The 21,895-nt window shown below is 49.1% G+C and overlaps 1 protein-coding gene and 1 long non-coding RNA gene across 3 annotated transcripts in view; one reads left to right on the forward strand and one right to left on the reverse strand.

Annotated features, from left to right (window-relative positions):
• Nucleotides 1-2,798, forward strand: LOC310705420. The gene is made up of 3 exons (XR_014525261.1): nucleotides 1-259; nucleotides 928-2,641; nucleotides 2,672-2,798. It is a non-coding gene; the product is annotated as an uncharacterized lncRNA (long non-coding RNA).
• The window catches only part of RHOG (ras homolog family member G), a 38,729-nt gene continuing 18,174 nt past the window's right edge, over nucleotides 1,341-21,895 (reverse strand). For both annotated transcript variants that reach the window (XM_083500057.1, XM_083500056.1), the window contains exon 2: nucleotides 1,341-5,434. In XM_083500057.1, coding sequence (XP_083356183.1) covers nucleotides 4,817-5,392 — 576 coding nt within the window. In that variant the 5' untranslated portion in view covers nucleotides 5,393-5,434 and the 3' untranslated portion in view covers nucleotides 1,341-4,816. The remainder of the gene's footprint in view (nucleotides 5,435-21,895) is intronic.

The raw sequence follows: 21,895 nt of genomic DNA on the forward strand, positions 1-21,895 counted from the left end.
TTAAGATGCTGGACTGGGTGAGTCATTGGCCTGATCCACTTCTTAGAAGAGGCGCGAAGGGCTCCAGCTGTGCTCCGAGAGCGGCAAGGGCTTCCTGTGACCTCTGGGTTATTGTGCGGCCTCTGGCCCAGCCTGATCCATTTGGCGCCAGCCAGGCCCTCCCTCTCAGTTGCAGTTTTAGCTGAGGGGAACTGAAAATGCAGCCTCAGCTCCCGCTTCACCTCCCTCAGCATTTCCCTCTCTGCGCAGACACGGCAGAGTCATAGAATCATAGAGTTGGAAGAGACCACAAGGGCCATCGAGTCCAACCCCCTGCCAAGCAGGAAACACCATCAGAGCACTCCTGACATATGGTTGTCAAGCCTCTGCTTAAAGACCTCCAAAGGAGGAGACTCCACCACACTCCTTGGCAGCAAATTCCACTGTCGAACAGCTCTTACTGTCAGGAAGTTCTTCCTAATGTTTAGGTGGAATCTTCTTTCTTGTAGTTTGGATCCATTGCTCCGTGTCCGCTTCTCTGGAGCAGCAGAAAACAACCTTTCTCCCTCCTCTATGTGACATCCTTTTATATATTTGAACATGGCTATCATATCACCCCTTAACCTCCTCTTCTCCAGGCTAAACATGCCCAGCTCCCTTAGCCGTTCCTCATAAGGCATCGTTTCCAGGCCTTTGACCATTTTGGTTGCCCTCCTCTGGACACGTTCCAGTTTGTCAGTGTCCTTCTTGAATTGTGGTGCCCAGAACTGGACACAGTACTCCAGGTGAGGTCTGACCAGAGCAGAATACAGTGGCACTATTACTTCCCTTGATCTAGATGCTATGCTCCTATTGATGAGGCCCAGAATTGCATTGGCTTTTTTAGCTGCCGCATCACATTGTTGGCTCATGCCAAGTTTGTGGTCAACCAAGACTCCTAGTTCCTAGGTCCACAGCCCTTAAGAAGCCTCTTGCGCACCCACCGACGCAGAGCCCAGGTCCACCTGCGGCCAGGCTACTTTCGACTTGGAAGGCCAAGTCTCTGGGCCACATGCTGCCTGTGGGGTCTCCAGAGGCTGAGAACGTCCCCCCTACTCAATTCCCGCCTTTGGCAAGCTGGAACCACCCCCACCCCACCCCCACCTCCTGCATGACCTGGAGAAAGTGGACCGAGAAACTTTTCCTCCCGCGTAACACTAGAACTCTTGGGCATCCCACAAAGTGGAAGGATTTGGGACTTTAAAAAGGCCTTCCTCCTGCAGTTAAACTATGTCCCTCGTTCCTTCCTGCAGGAAGCAGCGATGGGCACCGACCTGGACGGTTTCAAAAGAGGTCCAAGAATAGAGAGGATGTGGGGGGGGGGTGGTTTGGAGCTGCATCTTTATTTATCTGAGGCCAGCAAGAGAAAACACTCCAGGTACTTTTGCACAATGTGATTTTAAAGGAGGAAAGAAGGTCCGGAATGGGAAGCCTCCTTCCTCCCCTTGCTGAAGGGAGACGAGGCGAGGAGGACCTCTCGGGTCAGGTCATGCCAACATCCTCCCCGCATTGCCGGCTGGCTGCAGCTTATGAGTCCGATTCAGAGGCAGGAAGCTTCACTGGCCTGTTGCGCAAGGAGCGTGACGACGCCAAAGGTTCTTCTTTCCACCGGAGGCAATTAAGAAAGCAAAATGGAGGCACGAGGGGCTGTGGCTGGGCTCTCCGTGGCGCCAGAAAACTCGCCATCTGCCGGAGCAATTCAGATCCTGAGACTCTCCAGTTCAAAAACATTCCAGCAAGTTTCTAGTCCCCACCACACACACACATACACCAGGGATCACTTAATTATCCCCCCCCCCTTCCTGTTGTAGTGACTGGCCATGCACTGCTTGATTTTTAATCGCAGTTTTGCAGACCTGCCATGGAACACCTGAACGAAACTCAATTGCTGCTGCTGCTGGCGGTGGTTCATGGAGCGCCACTCAAGGTCCTCTGACTGTGCTGCGAAGCTGAGCAATGGGTGGGCAATGCACAAGCCAGTGGGGGCTTCTCAGTTGGAGTCACGTAGCTGGAACAAGCAGGTGGGGAACTGCAGAGGTTTGGTTATCACAGCATTCTTCCTAGTCTGTCTTTTTACTGTTAAGTGTTCACACACACAACGCCCCTGGCTACTGACTGCAGAAATATGAAAGGCGAAAGAGTCCACTTCTAGCAGGCCGGGAAGGCAGGAGTTCCTGTTTTTCAGAAGGAAGTGCGGTGGGGCGGGGGGGACGACACACACACCACAGACAGTCAGTTTGACCGGAGCCTCTGGGGCTGTGAACAGTGCATCTCAGGGAGAAGAACTGCCTAGATGAATGGGAAGTCTCTGCAAGCCTTTTGCAAGCCTGGTGCCCCTGCAGCTGCCTGGGACTCATTTTTATTGATTTTATTATTTCATAAAATTTACGCATTGCTGAATTGTAAAAAAAAAGGGGGGAGAGGAAAAAACCAAGAACCTCAAAACAGTTTACAAAAAAATAAATCCAAATAATAAAATTATGCATCAGGAAAATTAACTGCAATGAGGGCTAGGCGATATATTGATATAACTTCCAAAAGCCGTTTGAAGTCTGTATTGTGATAATCAGTTTCATGATTTTTGATCTGGCAATATATTGTGAATATATATATATATGTGTGTGTGTGTGTGTGTGTGTGTGTGTGTGTAAAGGTAAAGGTACCCCTGACCATTAGGTCCAGTCATGACTGACTCTGGGGTTGCAGCGCTCATCTCGCTCTATAAGCCAAGGAAGCCGGCGTTTGACCACAGACAGCTTCCAGGACATGTAGCCAGGATGACTAAGCCACTTCTGGCGAACCAGAGCAGCGCACAGAAATGCCGTTTACCTTCCCGCCAGAGCGGTACTTATTTATCTACTTGCACTGGTGTGTTTTTGAACTGCTAGGTTGGCAGGAGCTGGGACTGAGCAACGGGAGCTCACCCTGTCGCAGGGATTTGAACTGTCGACCTCCCGATCGGCGCGCCTCTCCATAGCCCTATCCTTATTTCAGACATTGTGATATATGTTTATCGTGATGTTTAGCTGGTGATATATCGTGATGTTGAAAAACACATATCGCCCAGCCCTCACTGCAACAATCTGAAAGCTTTTGAAAAGTTAAAAGAGCAATAAGACTAAAAACAGATTTTAAAACTCAAAGTGGACTTTCTAAAGATCCGGGCAGGATTGTCTGAACAGAAGAAATGTCTCTAGCAGGCACCAAGAAGAGCACAGCAAAAGCAGTTGCCTGATGTCTAGAGACAGGGATTTCCAAAGTGTAGGTGCTGCCACACTGAGAGATTTGAGTTCTCACCAATGCGGAACAGGTTGCTGTGGCACCTGTAACCGTGCCAGTTCTGCTGATCAAAGCGGTTGTGGTCATGCGATCTGGCAGGTAAACAGGTGCCAAGTTATTAAGGGCTTTATATTCTGACAGTAACACCTTGAACTCGGCCCAGCAGCAGATTGGCAGCTGGTGCAGATCTCTGAGCCCCAGGAGTTCTACGCTGGCAGGGTCTCACTCCCGTCAGCAATTGTGCTGCAGCATTCTGCACTGGCTGTGGCTCCCGGATCAGGAGCAAGGGAAGCCCCACGCAGAGGGCACGGCAGTAATTCATGGACTGGCTGGGGCTGATGGGAGTTGTAGTCCGAAGCTGCAGGAGGGCGCCAGGTTTGCAAAGGCTGGGCTCCAGGAAGCCCCTTAGGAAAATAAAACGAAACCCCAAGTGCCGGGCTCTGTAAACAGGAGGTGTCCTGCATTTCGCCGCAGGTTCCTTAAGGCAAGTAGGTACTTCAGGTGCAATTGGTGCAGCCGCCAACTGGGGCTCGATTTGGAGAAAGGCAGGTGGGGAGATGGAGACGGGGAGATCAGCGCCCCCCCCCCAAAGCCCTGAGAAGCAGGCACGAAAGCCCAGAGGAGAGGAAGGGAGGACTGCAAAGGAACCTTCTCTGTTGACAGCTGCCAGGTCCCAAATTGTCACGGAGGAGTCGCAAGGGGTGGGGGGATCATCTCAGTGCACAGAACGTCCCTGCCGAGTCGCAGCTCTCTGTGTGGCTGTGGGCTCCCAAGAGGAAAGTTTTTGCAGGGGGGCTGGATGAACCCCACAGATCTCTGCGTCCGTCTGCCTTGCCATTGTCTCCTGGGGGATGTCCTTTCGGACAATATGTTTCTGAGGTCCATCAGGTTCTCAAGAGCTTGAGCGGAGCAGTGGCTTGGAAGCCCCCCAAAAGGCTTTGCCCCAAAAGAAGAGGGAGAAATGAGGTCCCAGCAACCAGAGACGGTGTTTGGGGACCTGAGACACCCAGGAATCGCTGTCGTCCCCCCAGGCAAACTGTGCAGGTCATTAGTGCAAATGTGGCTGTTTTTCCCTCTTGGACACTGCAGTGTCATCCGTGGCCTTGGGTCCCTGGCTAATCCAAACGAGCTGAGCCACAGAATCATAGGGGACCCCCGAGGGCCGCTAGACCACCCTCTGCGATGCGGCAACCGCAGCTCAAGAATCCCTGCCGAAAAGCCCCCCGAGGAAGGCGAGCACACCTCCCCAGGTTATCCGCTTCGCTGCCGAACAGCTTACGCCTTCCAAAGGTTGCGATCTCCTTCCTAGTAATTTGAATCGGGGAATCTGGGCAGGAACGGTGGCAAAGACAGAAAGGAAAAGTCACATCTGGGGAAGAGAGAGGAGGAGGGGTGTGGATCCTTCATTCAGGAGAGGGAACGGGATAAGGAGACCCCCCAGCCCCGAACGGCCAGCCACCCCCGAGGGCACCCGTTTGCGGCCCTGGCAGGCAGGGTCAGCGCTGGGCAGCGTCCCCCTTCACAAGAGCGCGCAGGGTCTCTTGGCCTTGACGGGGGCCGGGTTGAGGACGGCACGGACGGCCTCCGTGAAGACGTCCTTGATGCCCTCCTGGTTGAGGGCCGAGCACTCCATGTACTTGACGGCGTGAATCTGCCTGGAGAGGCTGATGCCCTGCTGGGTGCTGACGGGCACCTGGTTCTGCTCCTTCAGCTTCTTCACCGCCTCCGGGCTGGAGCGGAGATCCTTCTTGGTGCCCACCAGCAAGATGGGGACGTCGGGGCAGTGGTGGCACACCTCCGGGTACCACTTGTGCTTGACGTTCTCGTAGGAGGGCGGGCTGGCGATGGAGAAGCAGATGATGAAGACGTTGGTCTGCGGGTAGGAGAGCGTCCTCAGGCGGTCGTACTCCTCCTGGCCGGCCGTGTCCCACAGGTTGAGGCTGATCGTCCGGCCGTCCACCACGCTCTGGGCGCTGTAGTTGTCGAAGACGGTGGGGATGTACTCCTTGGGGAAGGCGTTGGTCGTGTAGCAGATGAGCAGGCAGGTCTTGCCCACCGCCCCGTCCCCCACCACCACACACTTGATGCTCTGCATGGCGGCTGCTCTGGCACCTCCTCTCCTCTCGCCTTCAGAAATCTGCAGGGGGAGAGACGGAAGGAAGACACAGTCAGGGCGAGGAGAAGCCCAAGAGGAAGAAGCTGCTTAGACTGAGGCCACCCTCACTCAGTATTGTCTACATGCCTCGCTCAGTATTGTCTACATGCCTCACTCAGTATTGTCTATATGCCTCGCTCAGTATTGTCTACATGCCTCGCTCAGTATTGTCTACATGCGTCACTCAGTATTGTCTACATGCCTCGCTCAGTATTGTCTACATGCCTCGCTCAGTATTATCTACATGCCTCGCTCAGTATTGTCTACATGCCTCGCTCAGTATTGTCTACATGCGTCACTCAGTATTGTCTATATGCCTCGCTCAGTATTGTCTACATGCCTCACTCAGTATTGTCTACATGCCTCACTCAGTATTGTCTATATGCCTCGCTCAGTATTGTCTACATGCCTCACTCAGTATTGTCTACATGCCTCGCTCAGTATTGTCTACATGCCTCGCTCAGTATTGTCTACATGCCTCGCTCAGTATTGTCTACATGCGTCACTCAGTATTGTCTACATGCCTCGCTCAGTATTGTCTACATGCCTCGCTCAGTATTATCTACATGCCTCGCTCAGTATTGTCTACATGCCTCGCTCAGTATTGTCTACATGCCTCGCTCAGTATTGTCTACATGCGTCGCTCAGTATTGTCTATATGCCTCGCTCAGTATTGTCTACATGCCTCGCTCAGTATTGTCTACATGCCTCACTCAGTATTGTCTATATGCCTCGCTCAGTATTGTCTACATGCCTCACTCAGTATTGTCTACATGCCTCACTCAGTATTGTCTACATGCCTCGCTCAGTGTTGTCTACATGCCTCACTCAGTATTGTCTACATGCCTCACTCAGTATTGTCTATATGCCTCGCTCAGTATTGTCTACATGCCTCACTCAGTATTGTCTATATGCCTCGCTCAGTATTGTCTACATGCCTCACTCAGTATTGTCTACATGCCTCACTCAGTATTGTCTATATGCCTCGCTCAGTATTGTCTACATGCCTCACTCAGTATTGTCTACATGCCTCACTCAGTATTGTCTACATGCCTCACTCAGTATTGTCTACATGCCTCGCTCAGTGTTGTCTACATGCCTCACTCAGTATTGTCTATATGCCTCGCTCAGTATTGTCTACATGCCTCGCTCAGTATTGTCTACATGCCTCACTCAGTATTGTCTACATGCCTCGCTCAGTGTTGTCTACATGCCTCGCTCAGTATTGTCTGCATGCCTCGCTCGGTATTGTCAGGAACGAGCCGGCAGTAAATCACACTGTGCAAGCTGGCGTCAACTCTTCATTAGCAAGAATGCAAACTGCACAGACCGGGCAAAGCGTCAGGCTTCATGAGCGCAGCAGCTTATCCCTGGTAGGTCTTGCCCCATGAGTCGGTTGCCGAGACTGAAAGTCCCCGCTTCCCCACAACCATCTAAGTCCCTTCCTCTCCAGAACTTTGTCCAAGCAATCGGAGACTGTGCTTGCGTGAAGCTCACTTCTCCTCTGCCCTTTTTCTGTCTCTTCTGATTCTGGGAAACCAGTGGGGAGGGAAGCTTGTCCCAGCAAGAAAGGGAGACTCTTGTGGGTTGGCCACTGTGAGAACAGGATGGTGGACCAGATGAGCGATTGGCCTGATCCAGCAGCAAGATCCTACATCCTACATCAGACACCCATCTGGAAGCAACCCCCCCAAGCTCTCTCAGGGGTGAACACAACAGCCCCCCCCCCCAACCAGTAGCTGTTCCACACAGATCTGCAAGCAAGCATCTCATGCCCTCCGTCTGTCGAGATCTGCATCTCTCTGAGACTGGGTTACTTGCTTTGATACAAGGAAAGGCATCATATAATTCATTTCAATTCATAATATTCTTCATTGATCTTCATTTACATACTCAACAGCAATTACCACAGTAGAAGAATGGCGACAGAAGGTAATGGAATATGCAGAATATGGAATATGCAGAAATAGCTAGATTAACGGGGGGAATTCGACAACATGGCGATGAAACATTTCAAAAGGAACGGGGAAAATTTCTGTCATGCATAGGAAGGATAAGGTGAAACAGTGAAACCAGCAGAACTGAAATAAACCTCATAATGTGAAATACAAAGAAAATTTATGGATAAAGAAAATAATGAAAAATAATATGTATAATGTGATTAATCTAACCAATGGTAGTTGTAAATGAATAGACAATAAGAATTGTATATACAGGAGGATTTATTTGGCTATAGACACTCTATGGACCAATACGAAAGAAGAACAATAATATACAAAATGGATGACAACAATGTGAAAAATTTAGATGTGATATAAAAAGCCAGAAGAAGGAAGGAAGGAAGGAAGTCGGCTCTTAGGAGCAAATATAAATGTAAAATCAAATAATTCATTTCAGCCATGCTTCTGAATCCCACTTGCTAGGGGGTGGTGCTCTGGTGCTCAAATCCTGCTTGCGAGTTTCCCACTGTGGCATATGGCTGTCTGCTGGGAGAAGAGGATGGTGGAGGAGACAGGGCACTGGCCTGATCCTGCGGGGCTGCTCTGTTGCTCTTACTGCCCCTGGAGGCTCCACTTTGGGGTCTGACCAGTGGGCATCTTTCCCCCTTGCCCATCCCAGACAGCCTTCCCCAGCCCTGCCAAGCGCCAAGGCAAGCAGCAAAGCGAACCTCCACACCAGCCGCCTCCCTCCCTTGCTCTGAGGGTCAGAGATAAGGGCCGGCTGGCCGGCGATTGGAGGGCAAGAGGCAGAGAGGGGCTGGGAGCTGCCAGCCGGCCGCTGAAAGCAGGAAATGATTCAGAAGCAAGAATCACGAGTCTCTAGCGAGATCACAGGCAGTGACTAAGGTCTGGGAAGAAAACTCGAATTGCTGTTTGTTCCAATTCAGCAGTAAAGAGCGGAGTTTTGCAGGGAAAGGGCCAGGGCAAAAAGAAACATGCTCAGAAACTGTGCTTTAAAGCACGGACCTGTTTCGAGAACATGTGGAAGACCCCCAAGCCTGTGCATGACGCGAGGAGCGCAAGCAAGGAGGCCTTGGGGCGCTGTACTCGTGTGAAGTCAAATAATGTGTGCTCTATTACAGTCATACTGTTAGGCTGGACTCAACCAGAGCCAGGGCTTTTTCGGCTGTGGCTCCGATCTGGTGGAACGCTCTGTCACAAGAGACCAGGGCCCTGCGGGACTTGACATCTTTCCGCAGGACCTGCAAGACAGAGCTGTTCCACCAGGCCTTTGGCCAGGGCACAGCCTGACTCCCTCCTTCGGCAATCTTCACAGAACTCTACCCAATGGTTGCCATCGATTTGATTTGAAGTAATTTTTTAATGAAATGATTTTAAAATGTTGTCTTATTTTATTGTTGTTAGCCGCCCTGAGCCCGGCTTCGGCTGGGGAGGATGGGATATATATAAAAAAAATTATTATTATTATTATTATTATTATTATTATTATTATTATTATTATACCTCGGGTTACAGACACTTCAGGTTGCGTTTTTTTGGGTTGCGGACCAGCGAAACGGGTTACTTCCAGGTTTTGGTGGTCGCGCATGCGCAGAAGAGCTAAATCGCAACCTGCGCGTGCACAGACGTGCCACTGTGGGTTGTGGATGCTGTGGGTTGCGAACATGCATCCTGCACAGATCGCTTTCGCAACCCAAGCATCCACTGTATTTGCATTTATGCCCCACCTTTGAGGGGCAGAAAGGGCTCAGCCACCTGGGAAGGGAGCCCATCTAGGAGAAGGGAAATTCTAGTCCTAAACCTCCACTGCCTTGTGGGATATCTCTGGGAGAAGAAAAGGCTCGGGTGAACCCCACACCAATCCAGAGCGGAGTCCTTAAGGCAGTTGGATGGCGGCTTCACACGAATAGTAGAATTGTCTCCTCTCTCCCTGCTCTTAGTTCCACACTGGCTTATTTTGGTTCCCTCGCTGCCAGAAGTGAGGTTACAGGGAACCAGGCAGAGGGCCTTCTCAGTGGTGGCACCGCCCTGTGGAACGCCCTCCCAGCAGATGTCAAAGAGAAAAACAACTACCAGACTTTTAGAAGACATCTGAAGGCAGCCCTGTTTAGGGAAGCTTTTAATGTTTAATAAGACTATTGTATTTTAATATTCTGTTGGAAGCCGCCCAGAGTGGCTGGGGAAACCCAACCAGATGGGCAGGGTATAAATAATAAATTGTTGTTGTTGTTGTTGTTGTTGTAACCAGATGGGCAGGGTATAAATAATAAGTTGTTGTTGTTGTTGTTGTTGGTGTTGGTGTTGTTAACACAAGGACCTTAAACCTGGAAAGGCAGTAAGTGGGCAACCAGTGTGGCTGTTTCAACAGTGGGGCCCCATGTTCTCGACTAGAAGCCCCCGTCAGCAATCTGGCTGCAGCATTGTGCACCAGCAGGAGCTTCCGAACCGCCCCCAAGGGCAGCCCCACAAAGAACGCCTTACAGTAGTCCAGCCTCGATGTTCCCAATGCATGATAGACTGTTGCAATAAGTGCAGGCCTTACACAAGCCTTCCTGGGGGGGCTCCTTGGATTTCAGTAAATATCTTAGGGGGGGCAATGGGAGTTAAGTGCACTAAGCCTCTCCTAAACACCCCAATTGCTGTCCCTATAGAGCAGAGATTGCCAAACTTGGCCCTCCAGCTGTTTTGAGACTACAATTCCCATCATTTCCTTTTTCCTTTCTCCTTCTGTGATGGAACTCCTATTTGGGGACTTCCCTGGCTTTTTTTCTGGCCCACGTAGGACCAGTCTGGATAGTTGGCCTTGATTTGATGTTTTCATCCCCAAAAAAGTTTTTGATTTGAGTTTCTACTGAAAGGAGGCTGCATTTTAATCTTGTTTTTTAAGTTGTATTTTAATCAATTGCTTTTATACCTGGTGTTTGCCTCTCTGAGCCCAGTCTTGGCTGGGGAGGTATAAATAACATTACTTATTCTTTTATTATTATTATTATTATTATTATTATTATTATTATTATTATTATTATTATTATCATCCGTGACCACTGGCCCTGTTAGCTAAGGATGATGGGAGTTGTAGTCCCAAAACAGCTGGAGGGCCATGTTTGGCCATCATTGCTATACAAGAAGCCTCAGAAGCTCCCCCCCCCCCCCCGCAACCTGACGACAGCCAGGAAAGCCGCTCTCTCGTCTAGCAGAGTCTGTGGGGCTGGGTGGTGAGGAAGCGGCCTGATCCATAAATACACCCGGCAGCTTTTGGTATATTTAGCCCAGCTCTGGCCTTGACAGCGTCCGGCTCCGACTGCCATTAATCTTAAATCCGCAAAGTGGGGGAAGCTGAGAGGCAGTTGCCTAAAAGGTTTCTTGGCAAGGCGGAGAGGCAGGTCCTTGTTTCTGGGCTGTGGGGGGGGCTGTGGGGAGGGGGACGACCCACAGGAGCTGCCCCCTCGGGCTTTGCTCTTCAGGTAAGGAAAAGCTGGCAGGAGTTTTGACGCTTTGACGTCCCCTGTCTCTCCGGAGCTGGAGACCACCCAGCGCAGCACAAGACTAGGCTGCTGGATCAGGCCAATGGCCCGTCCAGCCCAGTATCCTGTCCTCACAGTAGCCAGCCAGAAGCCTATGGGAAGCCTGCAATCAGGATTCGAACCCAAGACCCCTCTCCCCATCCTGGGGTTTCCAGCAACTAGCATTCAGAAGCATCACTGTGGATGGCAGAGCAGAGCCATTGTGGCTAGTTGTTGTTGTTGTTGTTTAGTCGTTTAGTCGTGCCCAACTCTTCGTGACCCTCTGGACCAGAGCACGCCAGACACTCCTGTCTTCCACTGCCTCCCGCAGTTTGGTCAAACTCATGCTGGTAGCTTCGAGAACACCATCCAACCATCTCGTCCTCTGTCGTCCCCTTCTCCTTGTGCCCTCCATCTTTCCCAACATCAGGGTCTTTTCCAGGGAGTCTTCTCTCCTCATGAGGTGGCCAAAGTATTGGAGCCTCGGCTTCAGGATCTGTCCTTCCAGTGAGCACTCAGGGCTGATTTCCTTCAGAATGGAGAGGTTTGATCTTCTGGCAGTCCATGGGACTCTCAAGAGTCTCCTCCAGCACCAGAATTCAAAAGCATCCATTCTTCGGCGATCAGCCTCCTTTATGGTCCAGCTCTCACTTCCATACATCACTACTGGGAAAACCAGAGCTTGAACTATACGCACCTTTTCGGTAAACCCTCTCCTCCTCCATGAATTTCTCTAATCCTCTAATCCGTCCAGGTTGGTGGTTCATCCCTGTGGCAGGGAGTTCCGCCGTTTAAGTATGTGCTGTGTTAAGAAGGATTTTTTATCTGTTTCGAATCTTCCTACGTTCATTAAATGTCCGCCAAGGACAAGAGAGGGAGAAAAGCTTTTGCTGCCCATTTCCTCCACGCCAAGCTTAATCGTATCATCTTTCCCACCCACCCACTCAAATAATAGTTATTAAAAAAAATTAACAGTAAGGACACCAAACATCCTATTTCCAGAACAGGAGCTGCGAAACACCAAAACGGAGGTCTCTGCAGCAGCAATACCTTTCACAGTAACTCATTTTCTGTTCAGCCAACCACACAAGAATGTGACAAACTAATCAAGGGACAAATAATATATACTAAATCACGGCAGGCTTAAAAAAATGAAATTAAAAGCCTTCTCCTGGTTCAGAGTTGGAGGACACCCCCCCCCAAAAAAAGTCTTTCTCCCTCTCTCCTAACACTAGAACTCGTGGATGTCCCAGGAATTTGACCGTTGGAGGACGGAAGATGGATCAAGGCAGGTATCTGTTTGTGCGGCGCATTGTTAAACTTCGGAACTCCCTGCCACAAGAGGCCACCAACCTGGATGACCTTAGAAGGGGATTAGACAAATGCCAATTGCTGGAAACCTCCGGAGGGGAGAGGCCTTTGATGCTCAAATCCTGCGCGAAGGTTCGTGGCACCTGGTTGGCCACTGAGAAGAAACGGATCCAGCAGCAGGGCTCTCCTTTTCTTCTTGCCAGTCTGTGTTCCAACAAAAAAGCACACCAAGAACTCTGGCCAATATAAGCTGGAAACGATGCCTTATGAGGAACGGCTAAGGGAGCTGGGCATGTTCAGCCTGGAGAAGAGGAGGTTAAGGGGTGATATGATAGCCATGTTAAAATATATAAAAGGATGTCACATAGAGGAGGGAGAAAGGTTGTTTTCTGCTGCTCCAGAGAAGCGGACACGGAGCAATGGATCCAAACTACAAGAAAGAAGATTCCACCTAAACATTAGGAAGAACTTCCTGACAGTAAGAGCTGTTCAACAGTGGAATTTGCTGCCAAGGAGTGTGGTGGAGTCTCCTACTTTGGAGGTCTTTAAGCAGAGGCTTGACAACCATATGTCAGGAGTGCTCTGATGGTGTTTCCTTTTTGGCAGGGGGTTGGACTCGATGGCCCTTGTGGTCTCTTCCAACTCTATGATTCTATGATTCTATAAGTTTCAGTAGTGGGAGTGGTCCCTACTCGCAAATCAATAGTCAATTGTAAGAAAAACTAATCCATTCAAAAGTAGGTATTCTGACAAGGATTACAAACTCAGAGATTACAAACTCAAGCTCATAAGGATATGTATAACACAATAATTCGTTACAGAATTAGAGATAAGAGTTTATGAGTAGAGATAAGTTCATGTTAGTCCACAGTCAGATTCAACTTGAAGGTCTTAGTTTCAATCATTGAGCAAGTCAGAAGTCAATTATAGATCAAAAAGCAGTAAATTCATGTTAGTATAAATATATATCCTGTTATTTTCTACGTTTCTCAGAAATAATATAATAATAATAATAATAATAATAATAATAATTACATGTGTTGAATCAAATTAAAAGCTCTAAGGCAGCCTATAATCATATGATTCCTCACCTAAGTGTGAGTAGATCAACGTGTATCTTAATAATAATAATAATAATAATAATAATAATTTAATAATAATAAGAATCTTGAGCTTTTCTGTGCATTTTCAATTTGGAAGTGAGCCTATTACCTTTTATATGTGCTTAAAGGGATAGATAAGATAAGATCTTCTTAACGGCATCACTATTGATTTGCGAGTAGCGACCACTCCCACTATTGAAACTTATATTGGTATATTTAATAACAAGAACTCCAACTTATTTAACGCTAGTCTCTGTTCCAAAGCTGGGGTCCCTTCCACAGCGCCCCCGTTCAGGATCCCCGCCCAGGAAAATCTCCCATGGCCGGGGGGGGGCTGCCTTTGATGTCAGGAGAAGGGAAACGCCGCCGCTTGCAGAAATCTAAACAGGAAGCCAGCTAGGCAAAGACACGACCCAAGACATTTCGCTGTCAGAGGCAGGAAATCAAAGCTCCCCCCTATTGATTCACAGAGAGCACCACCCACCTGCTTAGGAAATCGCCCAGAGAAAGCCTGATCAAAGCGGACGGGGTCAGCGCTAGGGCCAGGCGGGTCCGCGGGCCTTGCACAGGAGACCTTCCCCTCTGTGCATTGGCCTAATCCTCTTTTAAAGCTATCTCCCTGTGGCAGGGAGTTCCATAGGCTAACTATGTGCTGCACGAAGGACTTCCTTTTTTAACTTCCATATTGAGGTTCACTGGGGTTCTAATGCTATGAGAAAAGGGCACAGGCTTTTCCCCCCTGCCCGCTTTCTCCTAACGCTACTTCTATCCTGCAGCCTCTTTTCTCTAAACTAAACTTTTTACGAAGATTCCCCGCTCTGGGATCCCACAGCTAATTCTCCCCTGGCCTCCTGGCTGACCCAAATAGGACTAATTTAGGCAGCTAGCCCTGGTGATCATCTAATGTTTATTGGATGGATTTCCCCCCCAAATTTATTTTTGAATTCTGAATTTATTGTCATTCACATTTTATCATAGAATCATAGAATCATAGAGTTGGAAGAGACCACAAGGGCCATCGAGTCCAACCCCCTGCCAAGCAGGAAACACCATCAGAGCACTCCTGACATATGGTTGTCAAGCCTCTGCTTAAAGACCTCCAAAGTAGGAGACTCCACCACACTCCTTGGCAGCAAATTCCACTGTCGAACAGCTCTTACTGTCAGGATGTTCTTCCTAATGTTTAGGTGGAATCTTCTTTCTTGTAGTTTGGATCCATTGCTCCGTGTCCGCTTCTCTGGAGCAGCAGAAAACAACCTTTCCCCCTCCTCTATGTGACATCCTTTTATAGATTTGAACATGGCTATCATATCACCCCTTAACCTCATTTTCTCCAGGCTAAACATGCCCAGCTCCCTTAGCCGTTCCTCATAAGGCATCGTTTCCAGGCCTTTGACCATTTTGGTTGCCCTCCTCTGGACACGTTCCAGTTTGTCAGTGTCCTTCTTGAACTGTGGTGCCCAGAACTGGACACAGTACTCCAGGTGAGGTCTGACCAGAGCAGAATACAGTGGCACTATTACTTCCCTTGATCTAGATGCTATACTCCTATTGATGCAGCCCAGAATTGCATTGGCTTTTTTTATACTGTGTTTTTTGTTGCATCAATTAAGTGTTTTAAATTTGTTGTTAGCCGCCCTTAGCCCGGTTTCCTGAACCAGGAAGGACGGGGTATAAATAGAAAATTATTATTATTATTAAACTAAACATCCCCAAATGCTGCAATCTTTCTTCATAGAGGAGTTACCCTCTTGATCGTTCTGCTTGCCCCTTTCCAAACTTTTTCCAGTTCCATTCTGAGGCAAGGCAACCAGAAATGGACACAGTTATCCCAGGAGCACCACAAGATTTGAAGAATGTTTTCATGATTCAGCCTGTTTTATTTTAAATCCCTTTCCTAATGAGCTCTAGCATGGAATTTCCTCAAAAGCCCCAAACATAATGAATGCTAAGGGCACCTTCGGGTTCCCTGAGAACGAGGACAGATCTGCGCAGAGCCCATTCGTCGCAAAAAAATCCTTTGGAGCAAGACCTGTGCTCTCGCGACCAGAGATTTGTAGCGCCAGAGGCTTTTAAATTAGGAACTGCAGGTGCCAAAATTCCAGGGGAGCAGAAAAGATCTTTTTATAGCCAACTTCCTGTCCAACCCCCCCTCCCCCAAATCCTCCCATCCTGGGAGGGCACTGGAGGTGTAAATACTAGAATACTACCACAGGTTCAAATGTGTTTCCCATTTGTAAGAGTTCAATCTTTCAGTGTGGCGGAACTTCCCCTCTGGAACTCCCTGCCTCATGAAATCCGGCTGCTCCATCACTTTTCGGCGCCTGATAAAAACCATTTCCCTTAGACAAGCCCACCCGGATGTTTAGCTTGCCGGTGTGTTTTTAGTTTATTGCTGGTTTTTAACTTTTTTTCTCACGGTCTTCATAGTTGTAACAGCTGACAATCTCACCGAACTATTCGAAGGGCAACTGTAATCAACAAATTATGCTAGCAGGACTACAAGAAGTTTTGTAAGGAGAAATATACGAAGCTTTACAAAGTAGAAAAAGATAGAGATATTGGTTATGAATTTGAAATGCAATAGGGAAAACAAAATATGCATACTGTAGTAAGAGATTAGATTGGCAAAATTTCAGACAGGACTGATGGAAGTAAAAAAAAATTGAATAAGATGTAAAAGTATGTTTAATTACTGTTGAAAATGATATGCTAAAACACACACACACACATATGACAATCTCACCATTTTGTTCTTTTGATAAACCGAGGTTTTCTGCAACCAAGTGATCTATATACATTTTATACATCAAACTGAACAGCTTAAATTGTATTTTGAATATGTGTGCGATTCATTGTGACTGTTTTGAATATGACTGCGCTCTTGCCTTCCTTAGTGGGTCATGCAAACCACTATTGGGGGGGGTGAGTTTATGGCACCGAGGGGGTGGCCCCCAAAAGTTAGGGAACTGCTGATCTGGAGGGTTCAGGTGACGTTTGCTCACCAGAAGCTGAAGTTCTGAAATGGGAAGCAGGGCCCCAGTTCCTCTGCCGTTTCTGGGAAAGTGGCCTCTGCGGCAGCAGAACCAAACTCACTTTTTTTGGAGTGGGGTATTGCATTTTTCACCCCTCTCGTGTCTATTCTCAGGGTCCTTCCCATTTGCCCAGCTGCCCCTCCTCTGGAGGGAGATTGCAGAAGGCAAGCACCCTGGGGTTTGGCAGGCAGGGGGGAGAAGTTTCTGGGGGGCTCTCCCCCGAGCCTGGCCTCACCCACTGCCTGTTTTGCAAGGGTCTCCACACACCTCGGCCGGCTGCAACCGGGATGCTCAGAGATGGGGCAGCCAACCTGGAGACACAGTGGGTTTCCTTCTGTGTCACTCAGTCAGTTTTACCGCACCTAGCCAAAGGCTGCAGCAATGCACACAGAATCATTCAGCAATTAAAAGAAAATATGCTGGATTAATACAAAAAACTTAAAATACATAAAAAGGTAAAGGGTAAAGGGACACCTGACCATTAGGTCCAGCCGCGGACGACTCTGGGGTTGCGGCGCTCATCTCACTTTACTGGCCGAGGGAGCCGGCGTACAGCTATTTGACCAGTGGCCAGCATGACTAAGCCGCTTCTGGTGAACCAGAGCAGCGCACAGAAACGCCGTTTACCTTCCCGCCGGAAGTATTTATCTACTTGCACTTTGACATGCTTTCGAACTGCTAGGTTGGCAGGAGCTGCGACCGAGCAACGGGAGCTCACCCTGGCACAACCGATTTAAAAGCAATTGGAATACTGCTGAAGAGAGATGGGTTAGTGACATCCCAGGCACTGCCCAATCAGTGTTAGAAACTGAGATATGAAGGCTAGGAGCTAAATGGCACCTTCAACCTAGGTTATGGGCGCAACAACGGAATGTCTAGGCGTGCTTTTTTATAACAAGAATACAAGGCTGAAAATAAATGAACTGCAGCTAAAATATTATGTTCATTTCCCCTGCCCACCCACCGAATATTCTTAAGAGGGTCTCTTCTCCAGTCTTCAGAGAGTAGCTGGAAGTGGAGAGGCAGAAAAAGGTCCACTTTTCCTTCCACTCTGCAGTTTTGCTCTGAAATCTTAGGCGCCGTATTGCACCCAGAGCTGAGAAACTGCCCAAGCTAAAGAACTGCCTTGTTGCAAAACGCGCCTAGAACAATGGGAGTTTCGAACGCTGAATTCTGGGCTCAGCCTGCTGCTGCTGCAAAGCACGAGCAGAAGAGTTTCTCGAGTTGCAATTCCGGTGAGGAAACGTTTTGTTGGAGCAAGCGAAAACGATCAAGGGAGTGGAGCAATTCCCCCTGTGAGGAAAGGTTGCAGCACTTTTAAAATGTGTTCGTTTCAAGAAAAGGCGAGGAAGAGAAGCAATGCAATAGAAGTTTGTAAAATCACGCATGGCGCACAGAAAGCAGAGAAGAGTTTCCCTCCTTGTATCGTAACACTGGAATCCATGGGGCTGACTCCCCAGGGGCAGGAGGGGAGGCAGTGATGGCGACCAACCTGGGCAGCCTTAATAAGAAAATTCAATGCATTTACCGAAGAGATTAAGGCTATGGATGTCTACCACTCTGGGCGGCTTCCAACAAGGATTGAAAACACATCAAAATGTCACACATTAAAAGTTTCCCTGAACAGGGCTGCCTTCAGATGTCTTCTAAATGTCAGGTAGTTGTTTATCTCTTTGACATCTGATGGGAGAGCATTCCAAAGGGCGGGCGCCACCACCAAGAAGGCCCTCTGCCTGGTTTCATGTATCTTCACTTCTCGCAGGGAGGGAACTGCCAGAAGGCCCTCAGCGCTGGACCTCAGTGTCTGGGCAGAACGATGGGGATGGAGACGCTCCTTCAGGTATACTGGACTGAGGCCGTTTAGGGCCTTAAAGGTCAGCACCAACACTTTGAATTGTGCTCAGAAACGTACTGGGAGCCAATGCAGATCTCTCAGAACTGGTGTTATGTGGTCCCTGTGGCCACTCCCAGTCACCAGTCTAGCTGCCGTATTCTGGATTAGTTGTAGTTTCCAGGTCACCTTCTAAGGTAGCCCCACGTAGAGCGCATTGCAGTAGTCCAAGCGAGAGAGAACTAGAGTATGCACCACTGTGGTGAGACAGTCCGCAGGCAGGTAGGGTCTCAGCCTGCGTACCAGGTGGAGCTGGTAGATAGCTGCCCTGGACACAGAATGGACCTGCGCCTCCATGGACAGAGTAGACGGGCTGTTGGCCTGATCCTGCCGGCTCGTCTTAGGCTCATAATGCGAAGAGGGGGTTTCAGAGGGACACCACTAGCGCTCAAACCTTTGATGCTGGCAAGAGAGCGAGGCACCTGGATGTCAGGTGAGCTGGGAATCCAGGCTCCCCTGTCACACCTGATAACTCAGGTGCCCCATGAATCACGGAACTGTAGATCCCCAAGGATGATCTGGTCCAACCCCCTGCAATGCAGGAATCCTTTGCCCAACGTGGGGCTTGAACCCCTGACCCTGAGGTGCAGAGTCTCATGCTCTGCCACCTGGACCACTCTGGAAGAAGGGCAGGCGACGCTCTGTCAATCACACGCCGCAGCCTGTTTGCACTGGTGGGCTCACTTATTCCTTTCCATCTCTGCTTCCTCGCCCTGCTTCTCAGCTGATGTTGCATTAGGCAAATCCAGCCATTTGCATGTAACAGCTGCTTTTGCATGCCAGGTATAATAGGAGATGAACCTGTATACCTGTATACAGTCCTGTACACCTCAAGGAGCATCTCCACCCCCATCGTTCTACCTGGACACTGAGATCCAGTACCGAGGGCCTTCTGGCAGCTGAGAGAAGTGAGGTTACAGGGAACCAGGCAGAGGGCCTTCTTGGTGGTGGCGCCCGCCCTGTGGAACGCCCTCCCACCAGATGTGAAGGAAATAAGCAGCTATCTTCTTTTTAAAAGACATATGAAGGCAGCCCTGCTTAGAAAAGTTTTTAATATTTAATGCTGTATTGTTTTTAACACTCGATTGGGAGCCGCCCAGAGTGGCTGGGGAAACTCAGCCAGATGGGCGGAGCATAAATAATAAATTATTATTATATTGTTATTATTATGAACCACCCTGAGAGATGGGGATGGAGGAATTAAAGGCGGAATTAGCAAGGGAGGCAAAGTGGAGGTTGCGGTGGGGAGAGTCTCTCTCCTCCCTAGAAAGGACTTTTGGCCCAGGGTCTCAAAAGGTGTCCCTTTGGCTTTCTATTCTGGTTGCTGAGGAGCTCTGTGGGGCTCAGAAGCTTGCGGTTTCTCCGGAAGAGGAAGCCGGTTCCCTCGCACGGACTGCTTTGCATATCTCTGCATGCCACCCCTGCAGCGAACAAAGGGCGGTTGATCTGGATGTTGGGCAAAAGGCCAAGGGAGGCAGCCAGGAAAAGGAACACGCAATGCAAATTCTTAGCGAGGGGGGTGGAATTTGGCTAAGCCAGGATTTGAACACAAAGCCAACCAATTTGCACTTCCCAAAAGGTATGAACATGCCAACTGAAACACAGCCGTCCTTCGGAATTCCCTCTCCTCCAAATTTTCTGCTGCTCCAGAGAAGCGGACACGGAGCAATGGATCCAAACTACAAGAAAGAAGATTCCACCTAAACATGAGGAAGAACTTCCTGACAGTAAGAGCTGTTCGACAGTGGAATTTGCTGCCAAGGAGTGTGGTGGAGTCTCCTTCTTTGGAGGTCTTTAAGCAGAGGCTTGACAACCATATGTCAGGAGTGCTCTGATGGCGTTTCCTGCTTGGCAGGGGGTTGGACTCGATGGCCCTTGGGGTCTCTTCCAACTCTATGATTCTAAATTTTGCAATGCAGTCTTCCAATCAAGAACACGTGTGCAAAATTCAAGTGACAATAAAAACCACGTACAGAAATGGATTAATATTCGTAGAAACTGCTTGCGAGAGGGGACTGCGGGGTCTCCATCAGCTCAGCTGACCGGCCAGCGACTCTCCTCCCTTTGAAATCTTTTCATTCCAGCTTTCCCTTACAAGAACTCTGCAACTGAGAATCAGTGCCCAAGTCTGTGTTTTCCTCCTCCCTCCCAACACCTTTTCCTTTTGTGTTGTGTCTTTTAAACCGCTCCACCTGGCACAGGAAAAGAAATTCTGCACAGCACTAGATGGAGGAGCCTTTTAAAGAAAAGAAAGAAACCTTTTTCTTTTGTTATCTTTCCTTTCCAGGGAGGAAAAGCCTTCTCCGAAGGCCACCGATGGATTTCACCGTTTCCCCACAGAGCAATTACTGTATTTTTCGCTCTATAAGACGCACCAGACCACAAGACGCACCTAGTTTTTGGAGGAGGAAAACAAGAAAAAAAAATATTCTGAATCCCAGAAGCCAGAACAGCAAGAGGGATCGCTGCGCAGTGAAAGCAGCAATCCCTCTTGCTGTTGTGGCTTCTGGGATAGCTGCGCAGCCTGCATTCGCTCCATAAGACGCACACACATTTCCCCTTACTTTTTTGGAGGGTAAAGGTGCGTCTTATAGAGCAAAAAATACGGTAATTCTCGTTTTGTACCGGCCTCACTGTTGCCTTAATGTCACGCGGCTTAGGCACCTCAAGGGGGGTGTGAGAGAGTTCGACAACAAAAGCGGGGAACCGGAAACAGGAAGCCGACACCCAAAGGAGCCGGCTTGCGTCAGGGTGAAAGAGAGTAGGGCCACAGGCAGAGAACGTCCATTGGTCTGAAAGAGGATCAGACAAGCTCAAGGGGCAGGAGAGGGCAATTATTGTGGCCATTTGCCACAATAGCTTTTCTGGCTATGCTTCTGAATACCGCTTGCAGGAAACCGCAGGATCCTGCCAGCGATTTTCCCACGGGGGCATCAAGTGGGCACCTGTGAGAACAGGATGCTGCCCTAGATAAGCCACTGTCCTGATGCACCAGGTGCTTCTCATGCGCCTATGGAGCCTCCAGGGCCAGTGGCAGTCTATCTCGACTCTGAAGTTCCCAGGGGTATCCAGCCACTGTGAGAACTGGTGGGGAGGGGGCCCTTTGGACGGGTCCAGCAGAGCCCTAGCGAGGTTCTTGCCCACCTCACTCAGCCCAGGCCTGGCAGCTCTGCCTCCACCCTGAGCCGCCAACCCTAGGCTTTGGGGGGAGAAATAATAATAATAATAATATTTTTTTATTTATACCCCGCCCTTCCCGTTTCAAAAACCGGGCTCGGGGCGGCTAACAACAAATTTAAAACACTTAATTATAAAAGCAGCATAAAGTACAGTGTAAAAACGTGAATAACAATAAAAATCAAAAAATCAATTTAGGGGAAATAAGCATTAGATAATCCCCAGGGCTAGCTGGCTGAATTGATCCTACTTGGGCCAGCAAGGAGATCAGAGAAGAATTAGCTGTGGGGTCTCAGAGCTGGTAATCTTCATAAAAGGGGAGGGGGAGGGAAGAGAAGGGAAATGAAAGATCAGGCTGAATTCAAAGTAAAGGCCAGGCGGAAGAGCTCTGCCTTACAGGCCCGATGGAAGGAGGTTATATCCTGCAGGGCACTGGTCTCCTGGGACAGAGCATTCCTCCAG

This window comes from Podarcis liolepis (assembly GCF_965112155.1).
Source record: "Podarcis liolepis genome assembly, chromosome: 4".
Taxonomy (NCBI): domain Eukaryota; kingdom Metazoa; phylum Chordata; class Lepidosauria; order Squamata; family Lacertidae; genus Podarcis; species Podarcis liolepis.